General features: G+C 43.3%; 1 protein-coding gene across 4 annotated transcripts in view; it reads left to right on the forward strand.

The window, feature by feature from the left end:
- The window catches only part of ANKS1B (ankyrin repeat and sterile alpha motif domain containing 1B), a 511,172-nt gene that overhangs the window by 227,177 nt on the left and 262,873 nt on the right, over nt 1–21,122 (forward strand). For all 4 annotated transcript variants that reach the window (XM_085653883.1, XM_085653885.1, XM_085653884.1 and 1 more), the window contains one exon: nt 10,900–10,971. In XM_085653883.1, coding sequence (XP_085510009.1) covers nt 10,900–10,971 — 72 coding nt within the window. The remainder of the gene's footprint in view (nt 1–10,899; nt 10,972–21,122) is intronic.

Here is a 21,122-nt window from a genome sequence, read left to right on the forward strand (position 1 = left end):
TGCAACTAGGGTCGGGACTAGGGGGACTAACCGGTTCGCAAGGATTTTTGCAAATGAGCATTGAGTAGTGAGAGAGGGCAATAAGAGGCACATTCTTCCGGGGGTTTGCCCGGTTGTAGGATAACTACAATCACAGCTTCTCTCATTGATGGTGGCATAGTTCCAGAAACGCACATATCGTCAAAAAGTGCAGTCAGCTGCGGGATTAGTAGGTCTAGAAAGGCCTTATAGAAGGGAACTGTAAGGTCGTCTGAGCCGGGAGCGCCCCCTGCTCTCATGTTGGATAGGGCTAAGAGAATTTCCTCTCTTTCAATAGGTCTCATCAGGAACTCCCGATGTGTGTTAGTGAGCCATGGCAGTTTTATGTGTGTTAGGTAATCTATGATTTCCTCCTCTGAACCGCTGCTGCGGGAAGTGTAGAGCTCAATAATATTGGCGGAATCTATCCGCCATGTCTGCCTCTTCAGTCAGGAGCTCGCCTTCAGCTCGTCTAATTTCTGCCACCAACGTTTTTTCCCGGCGCTTCTTAAGCAGTTGGGCTAGTACTGTACCCGGACGTTCGCTCTCTCCATATGTCTGCGCCGTGGCGAATTTACCGAGGTGTTTTATTTCGTCGTCTGCCGTCATATGATATTCCTCCAGCAGGTCTGTGAGTTCCTGCGTGGTTGTGTCATTCAGTTCCGACTCTTGGCGTTGTTCCAAGATCTTTAGTTTCTTCTTTAAGTTTGTCAGGCATTTCCAAATGTCTATCTTTGTACATATTTTTATTCACCTTGTTACCTTGCGCCTTTCGCTGTCCTCTCACTTGTCACTTGCGCCGTCACTTTTTATATGTCACGAGCACAACATGCACCAAGTCTTTTTGGGTTGCCTTTGCAATATATCCACACAGTGCTGATATAACTGTCTTATATAAATTGTTATTTCAAATACATGATGCCATGAGCACTTCCGAAAAACTTACCACGAGTCTCCCTCTTTCTTTTTTGTAAGGTCGCGTACATACATGTTTATTCGTCTTTTTCATTGAAACCGGTTGAGACATTGTTGATAGTTCCTGCTTACTTACCCAGATCTTAACCTGGTCTATGGGTTTTATTCCTGTCACTATTTACTATGCTTTTTAGACATGCATCATTTCACAAAACAGTAATTCAGTGTTACTAGCAAACCGAAGATTAAACAAAACTATTTCATTTGGCATAAAAATCCTACAAACCCACTCATTTCACACCTTTGTTTAATTGTGCTCTCTCACAATTGCTGTGTTTCTTATTAGAATAGTAGCCCGCTCACCTCAATCATAGTTCTACCTCAAAAAGGATAGAACCGAGGTGTCAACCAAAACATTCACAAATTGCCCCTGCTACAAGGAATATCACTGTCTATCTATTAAAAGTGTGGCAGTCACCAGGTCTTTAAAAAGTGTGACTTGGTTATTATACAAGTGGATTGTACCCTCTGCCATTATTCTTTTCCTTCGGCATAAATAATGTCATACCCTAGGGCAGTCAGACTTTTTAGACCCCCCTTGCCACTATATGAGCTCTCTCCATCCCAGCTAGGAACAAAGTATCCTCCTTTTGCATTGCACTGAGTGACTACCTTAGACATTTGTAAATATTATCATCTTCAATGTGTTCTAACATGTTGTGAACTAGTATGTTATCTCTTCGTGAACTGTTCTTGAGGTACTCGTATTACTCCTATAGGGTCCTTCTTTGGGTTTCTAGGTGCAGTAATGAAGGATTGCAATGCACACTTGCAAACAGTTTCTTTCCGGTCAGCTGCAGCACATCGCATACAACATTATTTGAACCGAAGGATGCTGTAAATGACCACACATTCTAGTAGTTTTGCTGTTAAATATAGGCAGCATACAGAAGATGAATAACGTTTACCTTACCCAAGTATTCTCCTGATTTTAAAATTAGCCAAGAAATAATGATTTTATCTAGTAATGTTGGCTGGAGCTGTACTTGGAATGTCCAACTCATAAATTAAATTAATAATTGAACCTTCAATAATATTCTGGGATGGTCAATAATATTCATTAAAATTTAAGTAAGGTTACTGTTGTGCCAGAGAGCACATGCGATGGCTGGTCATGGGGCCATGGGGCATAGTTTTTTCAAGGACCTGTGCTTCTTACCAGCTGTTCCCAGGGACCGCGTTTGTTTCCTTGCTGTCTGTCACCCAGGTATGGTGTCTGGCCCCTATCTCGCCCCCTTATCTCTCTCCTACTAGGTGATTTCATCCATCCGTCATATACGTTTCCCTTATGTCGATTGACCAGCTTAATATACATGCTGCTCAGCATCAAGCCACAGAGACAATTTATGCTTTTGGTCAAGGAAACCCATACAAATATTACTAGAATCCAGTAATTATGTCCTTCACTCACCCATTTATGACACAAACAAGAAATGTAGTACAAGGTGGTGTTGACTGGTTCCCAAACCAAGATGGCACCTTAGTTAATAGATTATGTAAATTCCTTTACCACCATATGTAAGGAGCCTGACATTTAGGAACAATGTGCTGCAACACATTCAGGACAAGAGGAGAAAGTGCAAATGTTGCTGCCTGCTCTTTAAAGGCTGGGGTACCCTCAACTTGTAGCGCTAAGAGGGATCATTATTCTATTCCCGACTGAGATTAGCTCGAATTGCACAGTGTCAGATGCTGCAGCTGTTGCATCTTGACAATCCTGCTTTATGGAAGGCATTTGATTTCAGAACCATGCGCCTGTAGCTATTGTGGGTGTTCCTCACGTCTCTGGGCAGCTTGCTAAACCCAAGGAGGTGTTGGACTCCCTGGCATTACATTTTTGTGTTTTCCTCTGCCTTATTTGCACAAGATTGTTCAAAGATGGATTATCTAATAAATTCTTTGTGATACTTTATTAACCTGGGCAATGCCTCATGTGGCATCTCCTGGTAATTATTATTAAGAATTCCTGACAACTTCTATATGAATGTTTTAATTACCTGATTCTGAATTCTCTGCCTAAAATGCACTGCATGATATTGAACAAGGTAATTCGGGAGGGCCTCTCATATGTGCCTCAATTCTCTTAACTAGCGGCTGAGGTAACTTGTGTGGAGAGTTAGATGATCACATTTTGAAGAGGCCTAAAGGACGAGACTAAAGATGAGTTAGTATGTACCCATTTCCCTACAGTTTTTGCTGAACAAATTGGCTTAGTTCTGGTGATAGAACTTCATATTCAGCAAATTACATCTGAAAATGAAGAATTGAGTCTCCTATTTAGGTGGCATGTTTAGATTATATCTCGATGGTGGGATGCTGTTTCTAACAATAAACTTCTTGCTCAAGAAGAACTATTGCACACTTATTTAATTAGTAGATAGTGGTATTACTTACAGCCAGACTGTGGAATGCTTTGTCGACATCACGGATTTATCCCTGCGAGGTGAAACTATAATCCTTATGCAGACTGTTTCAGCCAAGGGGGTGATAACTGAAGCTGTAAAAGAAAGATATCAAGGTTATGTCTTTATTGTAATGAATCAGGTCATGTAGTTCGTGTAGGCCTGGTAGGGCCTCAGAGAACCTCAGGAAATGCAAAAGCCCGTCCTTTGCAAGGGAAGAATGACTAGAAGTGTCTTCCGTTTGTTTAGTTCCACAAATAACTCCTTCTTGTGACTCCCGCTTATTCCTTCTACATGTTTGTATCATATTCAGAAATGGAGTTGTATTATAAACTCCTGTGTTATTGGACTGTGGATCATGTGAAATGTGCTCTGAAGAAAAGTGAACGACTGAGGTCGCATTTGCAAGAAGACATCTGAACATATTCAGAGACGGGACAGTCACCTGTAGCCTCTGGACCATTTGAGGAGATGACTCCTCTCTGTTTCCTTTAGAACCTATCAGAAAATATTCTCTTTTTAATGTCATTGTGTCGATCCATGATGCCACAATATTTCGAATACCTTGGTTCAAGTGACACGACCTGTATAACATAAGGATAACACACATCATACCCATTTCTTCACAGTTCTGTCATGATCACTGTTTTTTTGCAGAGGGAGGGTTTTTTTCACCAATGAAAGAGTCTGACATAGGGCTTTTATTCATGTATGTCAATTGCACACCTCGCTGTTTTACCACAACATTAACAAGCCTTTTCAAATATATTCCTTAAGCCCACATGTTTTCCCTTCCTCCATATCTCACGATCGCGCACTCCTGAGGCGGAAGCTGGGAGGTTTTAAAACTTGTTGATTGCTTGTGTCACTGAATAACTTGTACTTTTATTTCACCACGCGCTAACAAGCGCCAGGGCACTCACCTGCACTTGGGAATTCAGCGAGCAGCGGACCTAGCGCTCACTCGCTGTTTAACATTTCCCTGCCACAAACGCCAAGCCGGCGAGAACTTAGGCCACGCCCCCTGAAGGCCACGCCCCCCTGACGCGGTATTAAAGCGCTGCTTACAAGCGACTTTGAATCTCACGATCGCGCACTCCTGAGGCGGAAGCCGGGAGGTTTTAAAACTTGTTGATTGCTTGTGTCACTGAATAACTTGTACTTTTATTTCACCACGCGCTAACAAGCGCCAGGGCACTCACCTGCACTTGGGAATTCAGCGAGCAGCGGACCTAGCGCTCACTCGCTGTTTAACATTTCCCTGCCACAAACGCCAAGCCGGCGAGAACTTAGGCCACGCCCCCTGAAGGCCACGCCCCCCTGCCCCCTACATCATGTGCTGTCAACGGAAGCGCAGCGGACGAGCGCAGCGGGAGCGCCGTTTGCGCGCTGAAGGCGCGCCTAAGGCAAGCCCGTCTGCGCCCGTCCGCGCACAGCCGGGCCTAGGGCCAGAACCCCTGCCGGACCAGACTGCCCTCGTGGTAAACTATTCACGCCGGGACCTCCTTAGTCTTAGACCCCCTATTGATACTGCATGTAATTATATATATGATCCTGAAGGACCATACACTACATGCACTCGCTGCCGCCCTGTCCAGCTCAAGCTCCCCTGCCGACATACTTTGCCCACAGCTCTCAAATTAGCCACCCTGAACTGTCGTTCTCTTCCCAGACACGCGCTGCTAATCAACCATCTTATAGAAGATCATGAGCTTGACATCCTGTTCCTCTCAGAAACATGGATTACAAACCACTCGGACTCAGACGTCATCCTGGCTACTCCCCCAGGTTTCCTGGTACAATCCCAGCCCCGCCCTTTGGGTAGAGGAGGAGGCTTGGCGATTATTTACCGTGACCACCTCACCTGTAGAATCAATGACGCCCAGATCACGGACTCTGAAAGCCTCCAATTTACCATCCACTTAGGTCCGACCCACACACTAGTGGGACTCCTAATCTACCGTCCCCCCGGCAATACGAGCTCTTTCACTAGAGCTCTCCTTGAGACTATCGCATCTCAAGCCCACTCCACCCCCAACTTCTCCATAATAGGGGATCTTAACATCCATTTCGATGACCTCCTAGATACAGGAGCGGTTGACTTGATTGGAGAACTGGCTACATTTGGCCTTCACCTAGCTAACTCTGGTGCCACGCACTCTAAAGGCCATCTGCTTGATCCAGTGTTCACGAATGACACCACTCTTCAAGTCACTAAGTCCCTTCCTCTCCCATGGACGGACCACTTCATGGTTCCTTTCCGCCTCCCAGGAGTATCCAAGAAACTCCACAAACCCACCACCTATATTAAAGATAGAGCATGGGCCAGACTATCCCCAGATGATTGGACCAAAACACTGAATTCATCGATCCCGACCCCCTCGGAAGACCCGACTACCGCGGACAGTAAATTCAGAGCATGGATTACCACTTCCCTTGACTCCATCCTCCCAATAAAAACTCGCGAGAATAAGAACGATAAACCAGGATCCGCTCCATGGTACACTCCGGAACTCCGGATCCTCCGTAAACACTGTAAAAAAGCAGAACGGATATGGAGGAAAGACTGGCAGCACGCAAGCAAAGTTGCGTATCAGCAAACGGTGAGAACATACAAAGGTTCCCTAAAACTCGCTAAAGCCTCTCATTATGATACCAGGATTAAAAACGCTACTAACTCGGCAAGGGAATCATACCTCATCGTTAAAGAGTTACTGAAAAAACCTGTCCCACCCTCATCTAACACACCTCCTGTGGACAGAAGTAATGAGCTGGCCAACTACTTCAATGCTAAAATCGATCGCATTTTAACATCTCTGCCCCCTCTTAGCCTACCCAACAACAGGAACGCTGAGGGTTCCACTAACTACGCAGGAAATAGCGTGCTTCCCCAGCTCACCTCCTTTAAAGCAGTAACAAGAGACGAGGTAGAATCCACTTTAACCAAAATGAAAAGCGGATCCCCGTTAGACCCTGCCCCGATCAGATTCCTCAAAACTGTAGCCGCTGTCGTAGTGCCCACAATTACGGAGCTCATAAACACATCACTCTCCCAAGGCTCGGTTCCCCCCAGCTGGAAAAGTGCAATTGTTAAGGCACTCCTAAAGAAACCCCAGCTTGACCCAGCCGACATGGCGAACTACAGACCTATTTCTCTCCTCCCTGGTATCAGCAAGATGGCCGAGAAATTGGTCAATGGCCAATTGTCACGATACTTAGAAGCCAACAACATCTTACGGCAGTCCCAGACGGGTTTCCGTCCAGGTCATGGCACGGACTCCGCCCTCCTCGCCGTCATCGAGGAGGCGAGATGCATCCTGGATTCAGGAGGATCAGTGGCAGTGATCCTCCTGGACTTAAGCGCAGCCTTCGACACAGTCAACCATCGTGTCCTTCTTCATCGGCTAGCTGCTGCAGGGATTGCAAGTTCAGCGCTCAAGTGGATAGAGTCTTTCCTCTCAGGGCGCTCGTTCCAGGTGTGGGATGGCAAATTCCACTCTGCCACCCTCCCCCTCACGAGCGGGTCCCCCAGGGGTCCTCATTAAGCCCAACTTTATTTAATGCCTACATGGCCCCCCTTGAAGATGTGGTCACCCCCTTCGGGATTAAAATAGTAAGCTACGCCGACGACACCCAACTAGTCGCCTCACTTTCCCAATTGGACAAACACCCGGACAATCTCCAAAACTGCCTTAAAAATATCCACACTTGGATGTGTGAGTCAGCACTCAAATTAAACGGGTCAAAGACCGAGGTCATGTTTCTGGGCAAGCAGTGGTCCACCATCCCTCCTTCGGTCTGGCCAGCCGTTTTCGGGGAAATCCCCACCCCGAAACAGGAAATTAAAACCCTAGGAGTATGGCTAGAGCCCGAGCTGTCAACGAAGACTCAAGCTACCAAGACAGCAGGGACCTGCTTTGGCCTAATGCGCTCCATCAGGAAGATCCTCCCACTTCTCCCGCCCCTATCCAGGAAGCTCCTAGTACAGGGCCTGGTGCTCGCAAGGCTGGACTATTGTAACATGATATACCTCGGAGCACCAGAATCTACCCTGTCCAAACTCCAGCGAACGCAGCACGCAGCCGCCCGGCTACTCTGGAATCTCCCCTCCAGAGCATCAGCCAGGCCAGCAATCCAGGATCTTCACTGGCTTCCAATCCGCCAAAGGGTCGATTTCAAGACCCTCTGCACTGCACATAAGCTGCTTAACGGTTCCGGCCCAAACATCTTAAGAGACCTGGTTACTCCTTACAAAGTCTCCAGGTCCCTCCGCTCGGAGAATGAGAATCTGGCCAATGTCCCTAGACATAAGAAGACACGTTCGGGTGGCCGCCGCTTCTCGATTAATGCATCCACGAGATGGAACGCTCTCCCCCGTACCCTCCGACTGGAATCCAATCACCTGCTGTTCAGGAAGAAATTGAAAACGATATTGTTTCCTAAATAAAAACCCCCCCTTTTTGCCCTCAGGTTCGCCTTCAAGATTATAGCGCGGGGATGCCCTTGGGTCACCAGGCGCTTTACAAATCGCTAAAATAAATAAATAAAAAATAAATATAGGGGATTTGATTACACCATTCCGACTGAGCCTAGAACTACAGCACCTCTTGAGTGAATTCATTCCCGGCGTGAGTAGTACAGAGAGGCATTATATCCATATTTACAGGAAAACTGCAGAAAGGCTCGATTTCCCCTTTTTCTTCCCTCGGCAGAGTGAAAATATATTGGATATTGTGATTTACACAAGATCACCATAAAAGACAGATATCTGTAGCCACTTACCAAAGACACCCTAGAATCAGTGAAAAAAGTATCCTCACAAAATTAGACCCATGTAGGACATGACACCTTTTAAGAATATTAGATGGCTTCAAATGGAGAAAGACAGTTTAGCAAACCCTTTGAACATTATGAATATGGAGCTATGCCCTTTGGGTTGTGCAGGGCGGCCGCTGTCATATATTTGCTGACCATACATTCCCTGACACACTGAATTAATGTGTTGGATTCCATCTAAATAACATTCTCATTTATTTTAAGAACTCCTAAAGAAGATGGCTAACCCGTCTTTCACGTTCTGTCCAGAATGCCGGTAACATCAGTTGTTCGGTAAACCTGAAAATTTGAATATGGTAAGGATGATATTGGATATCTTGATTCAGATTTTTGTTAATGCTAAGAAAATATCGGAGATCGTCGAATGGACATCTCCTGCAGATGTGAAGGGAACCCAGTACTTGCTCAGCTCTGTACTTTTCTGGGCACTTTACTGAGAAATTTGTTGATGTCAGCAGTGACATTAGTAGAGTCTTTTAAAAAATGTATGTCTTTTTTTACCTGAATCCTAATCCCACAAATAAATCTATATTCAAGAATGCCTTTGAGAGAACCAAGAGCGCGGTTCTCCTTCTACATCAAGATGATTAACTCAAACATCTGATATTTTATCTCCCTCACAAGTCGACTGATTGAGAACTTAAGTATTCCGTACTTGCTATAAAGGTGGACTGTCCCGAGTGGAGACATTTCTTGATTGGAACACGATAACCATTTGAGATACTTATGGGCCACAGAAACATACAATTTCACTGAAATATGTCATGCTGAAACAATAATCAGGCAAGGTGGACATACTATTCTGTCAATATGATTTATGCATCTATATACATTCCATGTACTTATGGATCTATATCCTTATTACTTTTGGATTTATATATTTATCACTTTTACTTGTTTATCGCTTTTCTTCGAATTCAGCATTTCCAATGCACTACCCTATTTTTCACCCTATACCACTCTCAATATATCCTCTAGCTCAACTCTCTGACTCATCTCAGACCTCTTTCTACTACTCTTTCCAATGCACTACCCTATTTCTCACCCAATACCTCTAGAAATATATCCATTACCTCCACTGTCTCATTCATCCCAAACCCCATACCACTACTATGATCCCCAAAATAACCCTTTCAAGACTCCTCCATGCTCCACCTCTCCTTGCATCATCTCATACCTCTTTTTACTATTCCAATCCCCCAAAACAAGCCTTTCTAAACCCTCCCTCTGACTCTTCCCCTTCCACCTCCCTTTTAATCATCCCAAGCCTAGCAAGCACTATATAAATGCAAACCTTTTTTCCTTCTCTCTAACCCTCCATTATCCTTCCCAATCCAAATAACTGACTAACATATCCACGACTGAAATTACTTTCATATTTTCACTATACTAATTCACCACTAATCCTTTATGGGTTCTGAAGTAGAATGCTACTTGCCGAAAAAGCGCTCCAAAACCCCAAGAGTAGCAGGCGCTATATAAATGCAATCCTTTTTCCCTCTTCTATCCCTCCACTTTCCTTCTCAATCCAGATAACTAGCTAACATATCCACTTCACAAAATGACTTTCATATTTTCACTAAACTAATTCACCACTAATCTTTTATGGGTTCTGTAATAGCGTGCTACTTGCTGAAAAAACACGTTGACGACTCATCAGGGGTAGTAAGCGCTATGTATATGCCATTACAATACAGTATAACCTACATTCCTGGTTCCAAGAACCTCTTAGCAGATGCCCTTTCACAACAATATCCAGAACTTCTCATATCCTGTCGTCAGACACTGTTTCAATCTCATCGTATCATCGGATCGTATAGATAACTCGAATATTGTAACAAATTATGTTCCTCTGCCCTCTTTACTAATATATCAGTTATTGCTCAGGTAGGGCTTTGTGGTTTTAAACCGGAGAACACCTAAAAAAATCACTGTTTGTTTATTTTCCATTTAACACCTAACCCTCACCCTACTTCGTGAACGTTCCCCAGAGAATTCAGAATATAGTGTGAGTTTTGGTTTCTACTTATGGGATGAATTTTAGTCTGGAGAGAGATTTTCATTAATCCAGGATGATGCACAGGGATACACTTCCCAAATGTATGCACTGCTGTTTTTTGTCTACTAGTTCTCGTTGGCTTATAAAAAGGCCTTTTTTATTTTTCGGGATCCGGCTGTAGTGTTCATCATTACACTTACAAACCCTTGTTAAAATCGCAAAAGCCAGTAATGCCCAAAATTATATTATAGTCTGATATGGACAACATTTTTGCTGGAGCTTTGAGGATTTCTGGCTGCACAGTGTGACTACAGTGGACAAGGGTATCATGTTTGACCCCTTGTATTGTACAATATACTTGCACTGAAATGGGCCCGTTCCACTTTTTACACACTTGCACAAATGCTCATTGTGATGCCTGCAGTTAGTGCACTGCACTTTGGAAGAATTACTGATGCGAAACTCATGCTTGCCTTGTTGAAATTCATTTGCCCGTCTAGGGTGGCGTAAGTGGTGTCCTCTAAGTTCAAGGTGGGCAATGTTACCTCCTTGACCAATAGGATCTGCACCACTTGTAAACACAAGACTGCGTCTGCTGTAGCATTTATGCCTTTCTGCTTGAAAGAGACCTTTGTACATTTCACAAATGTTATCTTATGTTTGTCTTAGTACTTGGGATCGCTACTGATGAAAGAAATAAGAGGGACGGAATCCACGCAAGAGGCTTGCTCAAAGATGAGGGTAAGTTTTTATGTTACAATTATACCCATAGATTCGTACACAGACTCGAATGTTATATATATGTATATATATATGTATACATATGATGTTTAATTACTACAAACGTGCTATGTAATAATGACATAATAACTATTTTCAGTTTTCACTTGCTGCTGTGTAACTGATGCAAAGATCGTTCACTTTTAATGGGTTTAGGATGCTGTAACAAATGACTCCCGTATCCCACATCAGCAGTAAAGAAGACCAAAATCGATAGCACCTCTGCTGTCGCTTTTGTCCATCACCACCAAAGCTAAGATGGAACTGGATGCAACATATGCATTCAACACCTTAATGGGTAGAAATGTATTTTGCTAAATAAATATGTATTGTATACATACTGTAATGGGGATTGGACTTAAGGGAGGGCGGTGGTAATGGGGGTAAGTTGTTTAATATTTTTGTGCTTGTTTTATTATAAATGCTAATAAAATTTTGTTTACAATTCAACACCTTTTCGATGGTGGCTGGGTGACCTAATAGGTCTACAGTTGTGTAAGTAACACTCTTCGACACTTAAATCTTAAAAAGCAACATAAATGCGGAAAGTTTCTATGGTCTTTGGAGGGATATTTCTAGAGCGCACATAAGCTGAAAGATCTTGGCGCGAGCTAAACCGTAGGTGAATGGGGGATCTAAAATGTTATCAAATACTGAATATGTAGGATTTTAATTGTTTACTGAAATGCAGCAGATCCATTTGTGAGCAAAGATGGCATAAAAATGCGTTCCAGGTTTTTTCTGCTGCTACGTAAAAAGCTCTACCTTTGTAAGTAACCATTCAGGTTTTAGGAACTTGTTAAAAGGCATTTTGGACCAGTTGAAGCGGGTGTAAAAGAGACTGCAGAGTAGCAAGGTAGATTGCGTTGATGTAATCTAATCTCGATTGGACTAGGGCATTTAAAAACGCTGCACAGAACTGATTAACAATGACAGAAAGTAGTGATCTGAGAATTTTAAGATACCAGAAGCAAGTCTTAACTACTTTGGTTGTCTGGGTCATTAGAGAGCGATTTAAATCATTGTGTGGGTCCAGATTGCATACAGACGTTACAGCTGTTGGTAGGGGGCCCATAAGAAGGTATCAATTAAACAGTAGCATACTTTTGATATCAGGGCAATTCAGAAGAAGCACAGTTGTAGAGGAGTGCAGCTCAAACAATTATTGGCCATCCTCCATCAAATCAAAGTTAGACAGTTTGTAGTTTTTGCATAGGCGGACGCCGGACTGTTTGCAAGGCTACAAATCAGTTTGATCTACATACTTATAAAAATGGCCTCCTACCTGAAGGAGTAGTTTTGCCAGGAGAGGCATATAAATGCACAGGAGGGGTGATACAATGAAGCCCAGCAGGACACCATAACTGAGATATTTGGGCTCAGACCAAAAAGGTGGGTGAGCCAATACCTGGTGATAGTTCTCTAGATCGGAAGTGAGAATTGAACCCGAATTGACTTTATTTTTACATGTTGAAATCAGAATGGGATGGTTGATGGTGTCAAAGGCCACAGACTGAGAAGGATCAGGGCCTTTACACCACTGCCATCAGCCATTCTGGGGAGGTTGTCATGAACTGAAACATCAATGAGTTTAGTGTTCCTACAAAGGCAGAAATCCACTTGTAGAAAGTCAGGAATATAGTGATCCTCCACATACTACTGAAGTTGATCAATATTTCCACATTTCTAATAATAAAAGGCAACGGAGGGATTGGTCTGAAGTTACTCTTACCTTTGGGGTTTAAGAAAGGCTTTACCTGGAGGGTTTTGACTTTGCCCTCTTTCCTTAAAGTTTGTTTCATGCCGCTTATGAGTGAGGAGTTGAAAATGGTAGTAAATATTTTTAGTGTAATGGAGATAAGGCTTTTATACATAATGCTGGTGTGAAGTTATCAAGGAAGCCAACAGGCCTAATTGAGGCTAGTGTATTCAAGAGAGTGTCAACTGTTACAGGGTTGAACTGGGTGAGTGAGGAGGTTGAAAGAGCACTGGTTGTAATTATCAGTAGAGCCAGCGATGTAGGAATAGTTTTAGCTGAAATTTAATTCCGTATAAAAGAGAAGTTATTGCAGAGTTTGGGTCTGAATAATAGGGGCTCTAATGCCCTGGGGAAGATGAAGTTAATTTATAATGCTAAACAGTTCCCTTGGAATATTAGGGACATAAGTGATTTTGAGTAATATACTTTTTGCAGCTTTTGCCGTGTGTTAGTACAACTCGGTGTTTGGCAAATAAAACTTTTAGGAGGATATCCACCAAGGAAAATTTAGTGTGAGTAAATCTTCATGCTTACTCTTACACTTCATAGTAAATGTACTACTTTGGCTGTTCACCATTTACAAGTGTTAATTTACTACAAAGTGGAGACTTGCATGTTCCCACCACCTGAAACCCTTTGATGGAGCCTAATTTACATGTGTAAAGTTACTACTAACACCTTTTCATGCGTAGGCAGAGATCTTCGCAGTAGGGACGGGAGAGCTCATTATAGTAAAGTATCAGGAAAAGTGAAAAAAAAGTTTATTACACTTTAAATAAGATTAACAAACAAAATTAATGTAAAATATTAACTTGAATTATTTTATATATTTATTTTTAATGTAGAAAAAAATAATGCTAAAAGCATTATTAACTTTTGAAATAAATATTTAATTAATGTAAATGCATTAAATGAAAATTATTATTTTAAAGTTATTATAAAAATTCCACATTTTCAAAAATATACTTACATTTATTTACATATTAAAAAGAATAAAAAGTATTTACTTTTTGATTATATGCCATTTATTAACATAAAATGTATATGTATGTTTGTAAAAAGTCTAAATAGATTAATGTATTTTAAAATGATTTCCTATGGGGTTCTATTTTAAATCCCTATCATCGTTATTTTATATGGGACGATTTTGCAGTACATGTGGTTGGCTATGTGTGGTACTGGAGTACATTTATGACTGTTTTGTTTTTAACCCTGGTAACTTTAGAAGTGCAGTTTAAGAGCAGTGGGTTTACTTTTTTGTAACAACACTGGTTGTATATCGCTCCCAAAACACTTCCGTGACCCGCCTTTAACCTCTCTGTACTCCTCCCTATACCCTTCCCATTTAGTAGTAAGGATTCCCCATTTTCCAGCCACTCCGCCGTCCTCAAATTGACCACTAAAATGTACATGTACAGAAACCCCATACTGGGACCGAGATGTCTGTACAGAAAAGATAGGAAACCTAGATTCTCCCTCATATAGGTTTGTGAAAAGCATTTTGTAATTTAGGAGTGGAGCTATTTTAGTACTACTAAACTTCAAAATACAGTTTGTGAGTTAGCGCCTTTGTGTAATATCACAGGACTTGCACCATTTCTGTTAAAACTGATGAGCTTGAAGTGTCAGCTTGCCGAGTTTGTCAATGCACCATACGATTGTGTTTTTTTACATCTAAAGAGCCATTAAAGAATCGCATGTGATCCGAAACCTAGGCAAAGTGTGTAAGAAAAGGCAAACAACTTTACTTCGCTATACTCTATTATGCTGACATTTTCCAAACTATGAATTTGAATAATTGTCACTACGTGCAGATATCCGATTTAAAATATTAAATGGAAAGATTTTTTTTAATTTTATCTTATGATATTTTTGCATAGCACCCGTTGTGGATTTACATAATGGACTTTTCCTTAGTCTGTGGTTTCGCATTTTGTGCAAAGAGAGAGCTCTGCCTATAAATTGGTGGCTTGCTCAGCTTTAGAATGCAAGGCTGCATTGCTACAAAATATTTTACAGCCGGGATTTTTAAGCCACCAGCTGGCTGGGGATGTCACACATGACATAAAGTCTCTTGTCAGCTGCTGAGTTAACATTTGATTTCATGAGAACAATAACAATTAACAAACTGTAGCAGATAGTTATGGTGGAGATCATAAACACAGCCTCATCCGATTGCATGCCAGCATCATGTCCTTCATGCGATGCTCAGTACAATTAGAGCAGGCCAAAGATGCAGGAATCCTCTGTGTAGATCGTAGAACCATGGTGCTAGTTGACGCTGTGCACGTGTGAGGCAGCCACACTTTTGACTAGTAAAATGTGAAAAATAAAAAACAAACGTTTCACTTTATGACTAACTCCCTTTAATCTTGCGTCCAGTAAAGTGGAGATGAGGGTGGAGGAGGTAGTCTTTTAAATGCGTATGTTCACATCACAGTGCTAATGGGCAAACGTTCGCAGCCGTGGCATTTGAAGAAGCTGAACATGATGAAAACGCACTTTGGGTGCCCCATGGGGTTTGGGTTCTAGGATAAAGCGAGCTCCTTCCGGTCCCAAGAGTCCTACAGCAACATTCACAAAAGCATCAGAGACAATGTACTTCTGAACTGCGACACGCATCCTGCCTTGAGTAAGTGAAACACAGGTCTAAGGTGCGGCACACTGAGCGTCGCCAGAGGGACTGCTGGTCTTTAATAATTTAGAAAACCAGTGATAAGGATTCATTTTAACAGACCAGATGCGACACAAAAAATATTGATGTTTCAGTGTTTGGAATGACTCGCATTTGAACTCAGTAAACGTTTTTTCCTTTAGACGCTTAACTCAGGGGTGTCCATCGTAGGTACTGGAAGGATGTTTCCAGCCTAGACTTTTTAAATAATTACTGACAAAATAAATGAAATCCGGATCGGAGGACCCTCTGTGTACATTGCAGGGGGGGGCCTTAAACTGTCGTTACGCCACTGGTACAGATGTGCTGTGTGTCAAAATCATTTGCATGTGTATTATAAAATTCCATCACAGATCGGCCCCTTTCCTGTGTTTGATCACCTTCTATAAATAAATAGCTCAGGCGATTAACTTTCATTGTGTGACGTAGTTATGATTAGTGAGTTTGATGCTGTACTTGTGTAGAAAGCCTATATACTTAAAAAAAAATAATAATAATGTTAGTAGTTCTGTAGAATTGGATTTTTCACAGGTTCATGTGCTTGAACTGCTCTCCGTCTGCCCTTGGGAATCTTCAGTAATCCATTTTTCAACAACAGTGTACATATACACTCGACTAACAGCCGTATACCATTTATAGCTTATCCTCCTCTTTGAGTGACCTGAACTCCTGCCAGTTTGGTGGGAAGAAGCACATTTTTACTCCCTGAGAGGCATAATTGCATGTCAAGTGAGTGGAATGTAATCTTCCGATCTCTGCTTTTTCACCAGCATTTTTGATACTCAGCATTTTTACGGTCCCTTCTCTCTAGAGCTTTAGTCACCACCTTCAGCTGCAGAATGTAATCAGATTTTTGCTCTTTTTTGGTTTGTTGACTGAGTGCGATTTTGTCTCCTTATTTTGGTGACTCCTGTGCAGCTAAGAATGCTCGTCCTGATGACCCACGCAAAAAAACCACCTACTTGCTTCTTCAGTCTAGACAGTTTGTCAAGAAATTCCTTATCTGTAAGATTTTCAGTGCAATTTCCGAGAAGGCCATCTGCGTGTTGCCCTGAGGGCTGCCTCTCCGGATGAAAAAGGCCCTCTGAGCGCTTCGTCCACGGTCAAGGAACCAGAACTGGCCAGCTACAAGGACCCAATCAAAGCCTTCTGTGAACAGACAATTTTGCCTCCCACTCCGAAACCCGTTGCTTCTTCTATAAAAGATCATACTCCCAGTTAAGGTGGAAAACCCTCACAAGAAATCAAAGTCTCCTGACTCTTCATCTGCCTTCTACGCCTCAAGCTCTACAGCGTTTGTGGCAGTCTTGTTAGCCTAAGCACTTGCCATGAGTGGTGCTTTGGGCTGTGAGACCATCCTCTTTATCGAGAACCTCATTGTCGACAGCCCCGTCAGCCTTGTCAGGATCCTCCATCAAGCCAGAATCGTTAGTGACCACACAAGTTGACAACCACACATTCAGCAATAGTAGTGTCCACAATAGCATCACCAGTTCCCAGTCATCAACTGAACCATTGACAACAACATCATTTGCACCACTGCCAGTTCCCATCTCAGTAGTACTAACTAGCAATCTAGTCCACAGTCTGTCATATCGAATTATACTGGAACCTCCTGATCAACTCTGGGAGGAATTCTCGTCTATTCAAAAAGGGGAAGAATACAGTAGATAAGGGGTGATCTATTGTGACAAAGATTGTCAAGGTGAACCAGGGGCGGATGGTCCCAGATGACTTCAAAGAGGACGAAAACTACTACCAGAACCCACAATACTTGATGCTAGTTCTCACCCATTTCAGATCAACATCTATTTCCACTGCCTCTGATGGTGCGCGCCTCTCTGGGACTTTATGGACTCACCTAAACATTTACTACAATGTTCCACCAAAAGATGTCCAAACTCCGTACATCATTCAGCTCTGAAACCTCAGACTCTTGTTCTTCCGCAGCCCAGACTGTCTTTGGCATAGTCTCCAGTCCAGCCAATGCTGTAGCCACAGGTGCCTTTGGCCCTTCCAAAGCAGCCACCAGCTCTGCCTTCTTTTCCACTTATGACTGCTTCTGTCTACCAGAATGAAAGTCCACTGCCCAAGACTGTTTACAATGATGGCACAGACTCTGATGACAATGGTAAAGATAATGAGTATGTAACAATTATTGGGAGGAGCCACCTCTTGACGTCCAGATCCTGAAATAGGACACCTTTATTTTCCCTGATGAATCAGCGTGACTCAGTTCCTTGAGACTCTAAACCAGAAGCCAACCCTAGCTTGTACTGCATCGTTGACTGCGCACCTCAGAACTTCTATCTCCTGGCTGTTGAGAAGAAGTCTGTCATTAAGACTTCAAAGATAAGTTCAGTAATTGGCTCATTCTGACGGATACCTCTGACTCCAGAGCCTTCACTTTTAGAATATTCTCCAGATGCCAAGCTGGATTAAAAGAGAAGTCTCAAGTGCCCCTCAATCTAGCTCCCGATATGATTGAGGAGTTGATCTCCCAATTAATCCATATACGACCTGATTTCCATATGCCACTGGCAAAGCCGCTTCTGGTCGAGGCTTTTAAGGAGGCCATAGTGCATATTTTTGGCCCTCTTCTGGCTCCTTTTGGCGTGCCTTTGGGCCCTGAGGATCCTGAAGTCAAGTTACTGCTGGCGGATCTATCCTTTGCACTGTCTAAAACCCTGGAATCAACCTCAGGTCCTGCAATGAGTCTGATGCTGACTTCCATTCCTGCCAGTACCTTTGGCACCAGAGGGGTTGCAGAGCTCACTCTGGTGTCTGACCCTGAGCCAAATTCATCCAAACCCTGACCGATGTCACACTCCTACTCCACTCCAGCACACCAGGGTCCCATACGGCCTGATTCACACAATACCTTCCACTAGTGCAGAGCCGTCCTCTGCGGCTCCATCTTTTTGGGTCCAATTCTGACCAGTGTTTACCACCACCTGGAGATGACAGTGGTGATGATGGATATGATTTATCCCCCACATTATGATGACATTTCATACTTGGATTTACAGGAGGCCAGTGGCCTTGGTACTTCGCCTGAGACAGGGTGGAATCCTCCTCTTAGGCTGTCAAGGAAAGCGAGTGCTTCTGTTGCTGTAGTAATTAGACATACTGTTGAGTTTATGGACTTATAACTACTGTCTGTGAAGTTAAGATAGACATCCTTATCGCACACATAGGCAGATGCACGCTCTCCCTACCCGGCATGGGCAGCCTCCACCACACATTCACAGTTCTGCGCACCGATCTCCTCCCCAGGGACACTGCCCATGCGGCACCTGATATTCCCCCATACCGACCCACAGAATTACCCCTCCAACCACAGTGCACCCTGCCTCTCCCCTCTAAGCATATCGCTGATGTTTGAGACTCATGATGCTCCTCCCACCCAGACCCGACAGGGGGACCCCCCACATCCCCTTCACCCCTCTTTCTCTTCCTCTCGCTTCCTCCTCCAAGCGGAGGTTCTCTCAGACTCATGACCCCCCACCCTCACCACCCAGAGCGTCCACGACTCACACCCACCGCCTTCGCTGTGGGCAGGGTAAATGATCGCTGCACCCTATCTGACGCCCATTGTACTGGGTCCCGTGCTGTACATCAAGCCGTTCAATTTTCCACACTGTTTATGTTGATAATATATTTCGCTTCATTGTTATACTCCTCTCTTTCCCTCTCTCATCCTCCCTCTCCCCTACCCCTCCCATCTCCTCCCTAGGTTCCCCCCAGACCCCTCCCCATTGATGTATCGACAATGTTGTAATTTCCATTTTGCATCAAACTGTGCGTTTGGTGCACTACTGTGTGTGTTTTGGTACCCAATAAAAAATGACAACACAAAAAAAAAGATAGACATCCTTATGGAAGTTCAACAATCTGGGGTTGCTTCATCTGAACTCTTACACTCAACCAATGAAACCCTCATTCACACTCTTATGGGCAACTGGTCTAATCCTTGTTCTTGCCCACCATTGAACAGGCTGGTACATAGTGACCAGATTTTCTTATGCAGCATCTTCTCCTGCCCAAGCTTCCACTGGCAAAGTGAATCCTAATTCATTCCCCACAACCCAGCCTCACCGCGAACAGGTAGTCGAAAAGGATTGTCACGTTCCGGGAACAAATATTCTTTTTGGCCAGCTTAGCCTTGAAGTTGGTCCACACAGTTTGTCAAGTAGGACGTTATACGCACGCAATCTGCATCATGGCCAGTGAGATCTTGTTGACAGTCCCGGAAGACTTTAAAGCCTACTTGGTTCAAACCAAAAATAGCAAGGATGCAAACAAATATGTGATTGCGATAGTCTGGATACTACCAAATAATTTTGTTTTGTTTTTGTTTAGGTGAGCACTTTTCACAATTATGGTGCTTTGCTTTGTCGTCATGCGTGGATGTGATCCCAATGTTTTTATGGAGATGTGGTGCTGGCATTCATTGTAAATGTCTTTTGATGAATCCTGCCTATTTGATGAAAAAGCTGATCCTGCCTTAGAACTCTTTAATGGAAGTAGGGCCACTGTGCATTCTTTGGACCTTTCTACTGCTGCCAGACAGTTATCTCTTATCAGTTTTGACCATTTTCAAGGCTACTCCACTGGGTTGGTGTATAGGTAATGTCAGGCCCCCTCCCAGCCTGCAATCACCCTATAAGAAAATTCCTCTTTTTGTATGATCACCCCCACATTTCTGTACTGATGCTGACTGCTTTGCGACTCTGAAGGTGCACTAAGCCCTGCTAAATAGGCTTTAGTGCCATTGCTCTGACCCATATATATGTCTGGTATGTAGCTAAAGTGTCTCTCGTGTGCTGCAGCACTTATTGTGCCACCATGAGTGTGACAAAGCAAAGTGCAGCTCCCAGGCTGCCTTTGATGGATAGCAGAGCAGTTTTACAACTACTAATTCAACGTTGCCATTTAAAGCAATGGCAAATCCCATACTTTTCTTTTTAATATTTATAAGTCACCAATAAGGCAGGCCTACAGAGCCCTAAAGGCAGGGTGCATTATATTAAATAGTTGGACAGGTGTTTTCGAACTTTACATTTCCAGACAGTAAATGCCCTGCATTGTTGTTTTTACTGTGGAAAAGCTAGTAGCCGGAGTGGCAATTACAGAGTTACACTGCAACAGCTCAGGAGTAGAGGAGAGGATGTGGTCCGTCGGCTAGACTGCCGACTTTGGTGCTGGAGACCAGGGTTTGAGCCTCGGGGTCGTGTCCACATCCTGTGATTCTGGGCAAATCACTTAATCTCCCCGTGCCTGAATGTGTAATGTAAATACGGTGCTCATGTAAAGCGCTCCAATACCTTCGGGTTGAGTTCGCGCTATATAAATATGCACACAAAAAAAAAAATACAAACTTCTGATCGGGACTACTAAATATGTTACTTCAAGGTATCAAAAGAATCATTGCATTAAACCCAACTTAATGGTCATGTCAAATTTAATGTAAGGAAGGAACACAAAGCACCTGCTGCTGGAATAGGTGTGACTTCTGCCTGGCAGGAAGGCCAACAGGGAGTGAGCCCAAAAGGCAAACTTTATGGAGAAGCCGCCTTTGAAGGGAAAATGGTTGACACACAGAAGAGGGGCTGCTCATTTGTTTTTGAAGACAGACTGACAGTGGGACAGAGAGGGTTAAGCCGCTGCCAAACTGGT

The sequence above is a fragment of the Triturus cristatus genome, chromosome 4_1 (genome assembly GCF_964204655.1).
Source record: "Triturus cristatus chromosome 4_1, aTriCri1.1, whole genome shotgun sequence".
Taxonomy (NCBI): domain Eukaryota; kingdom Metazoa; phylum Chordata; class Amphibia; order Caudata; family Salamandridae; genus Triturus; species Triturus cristatus.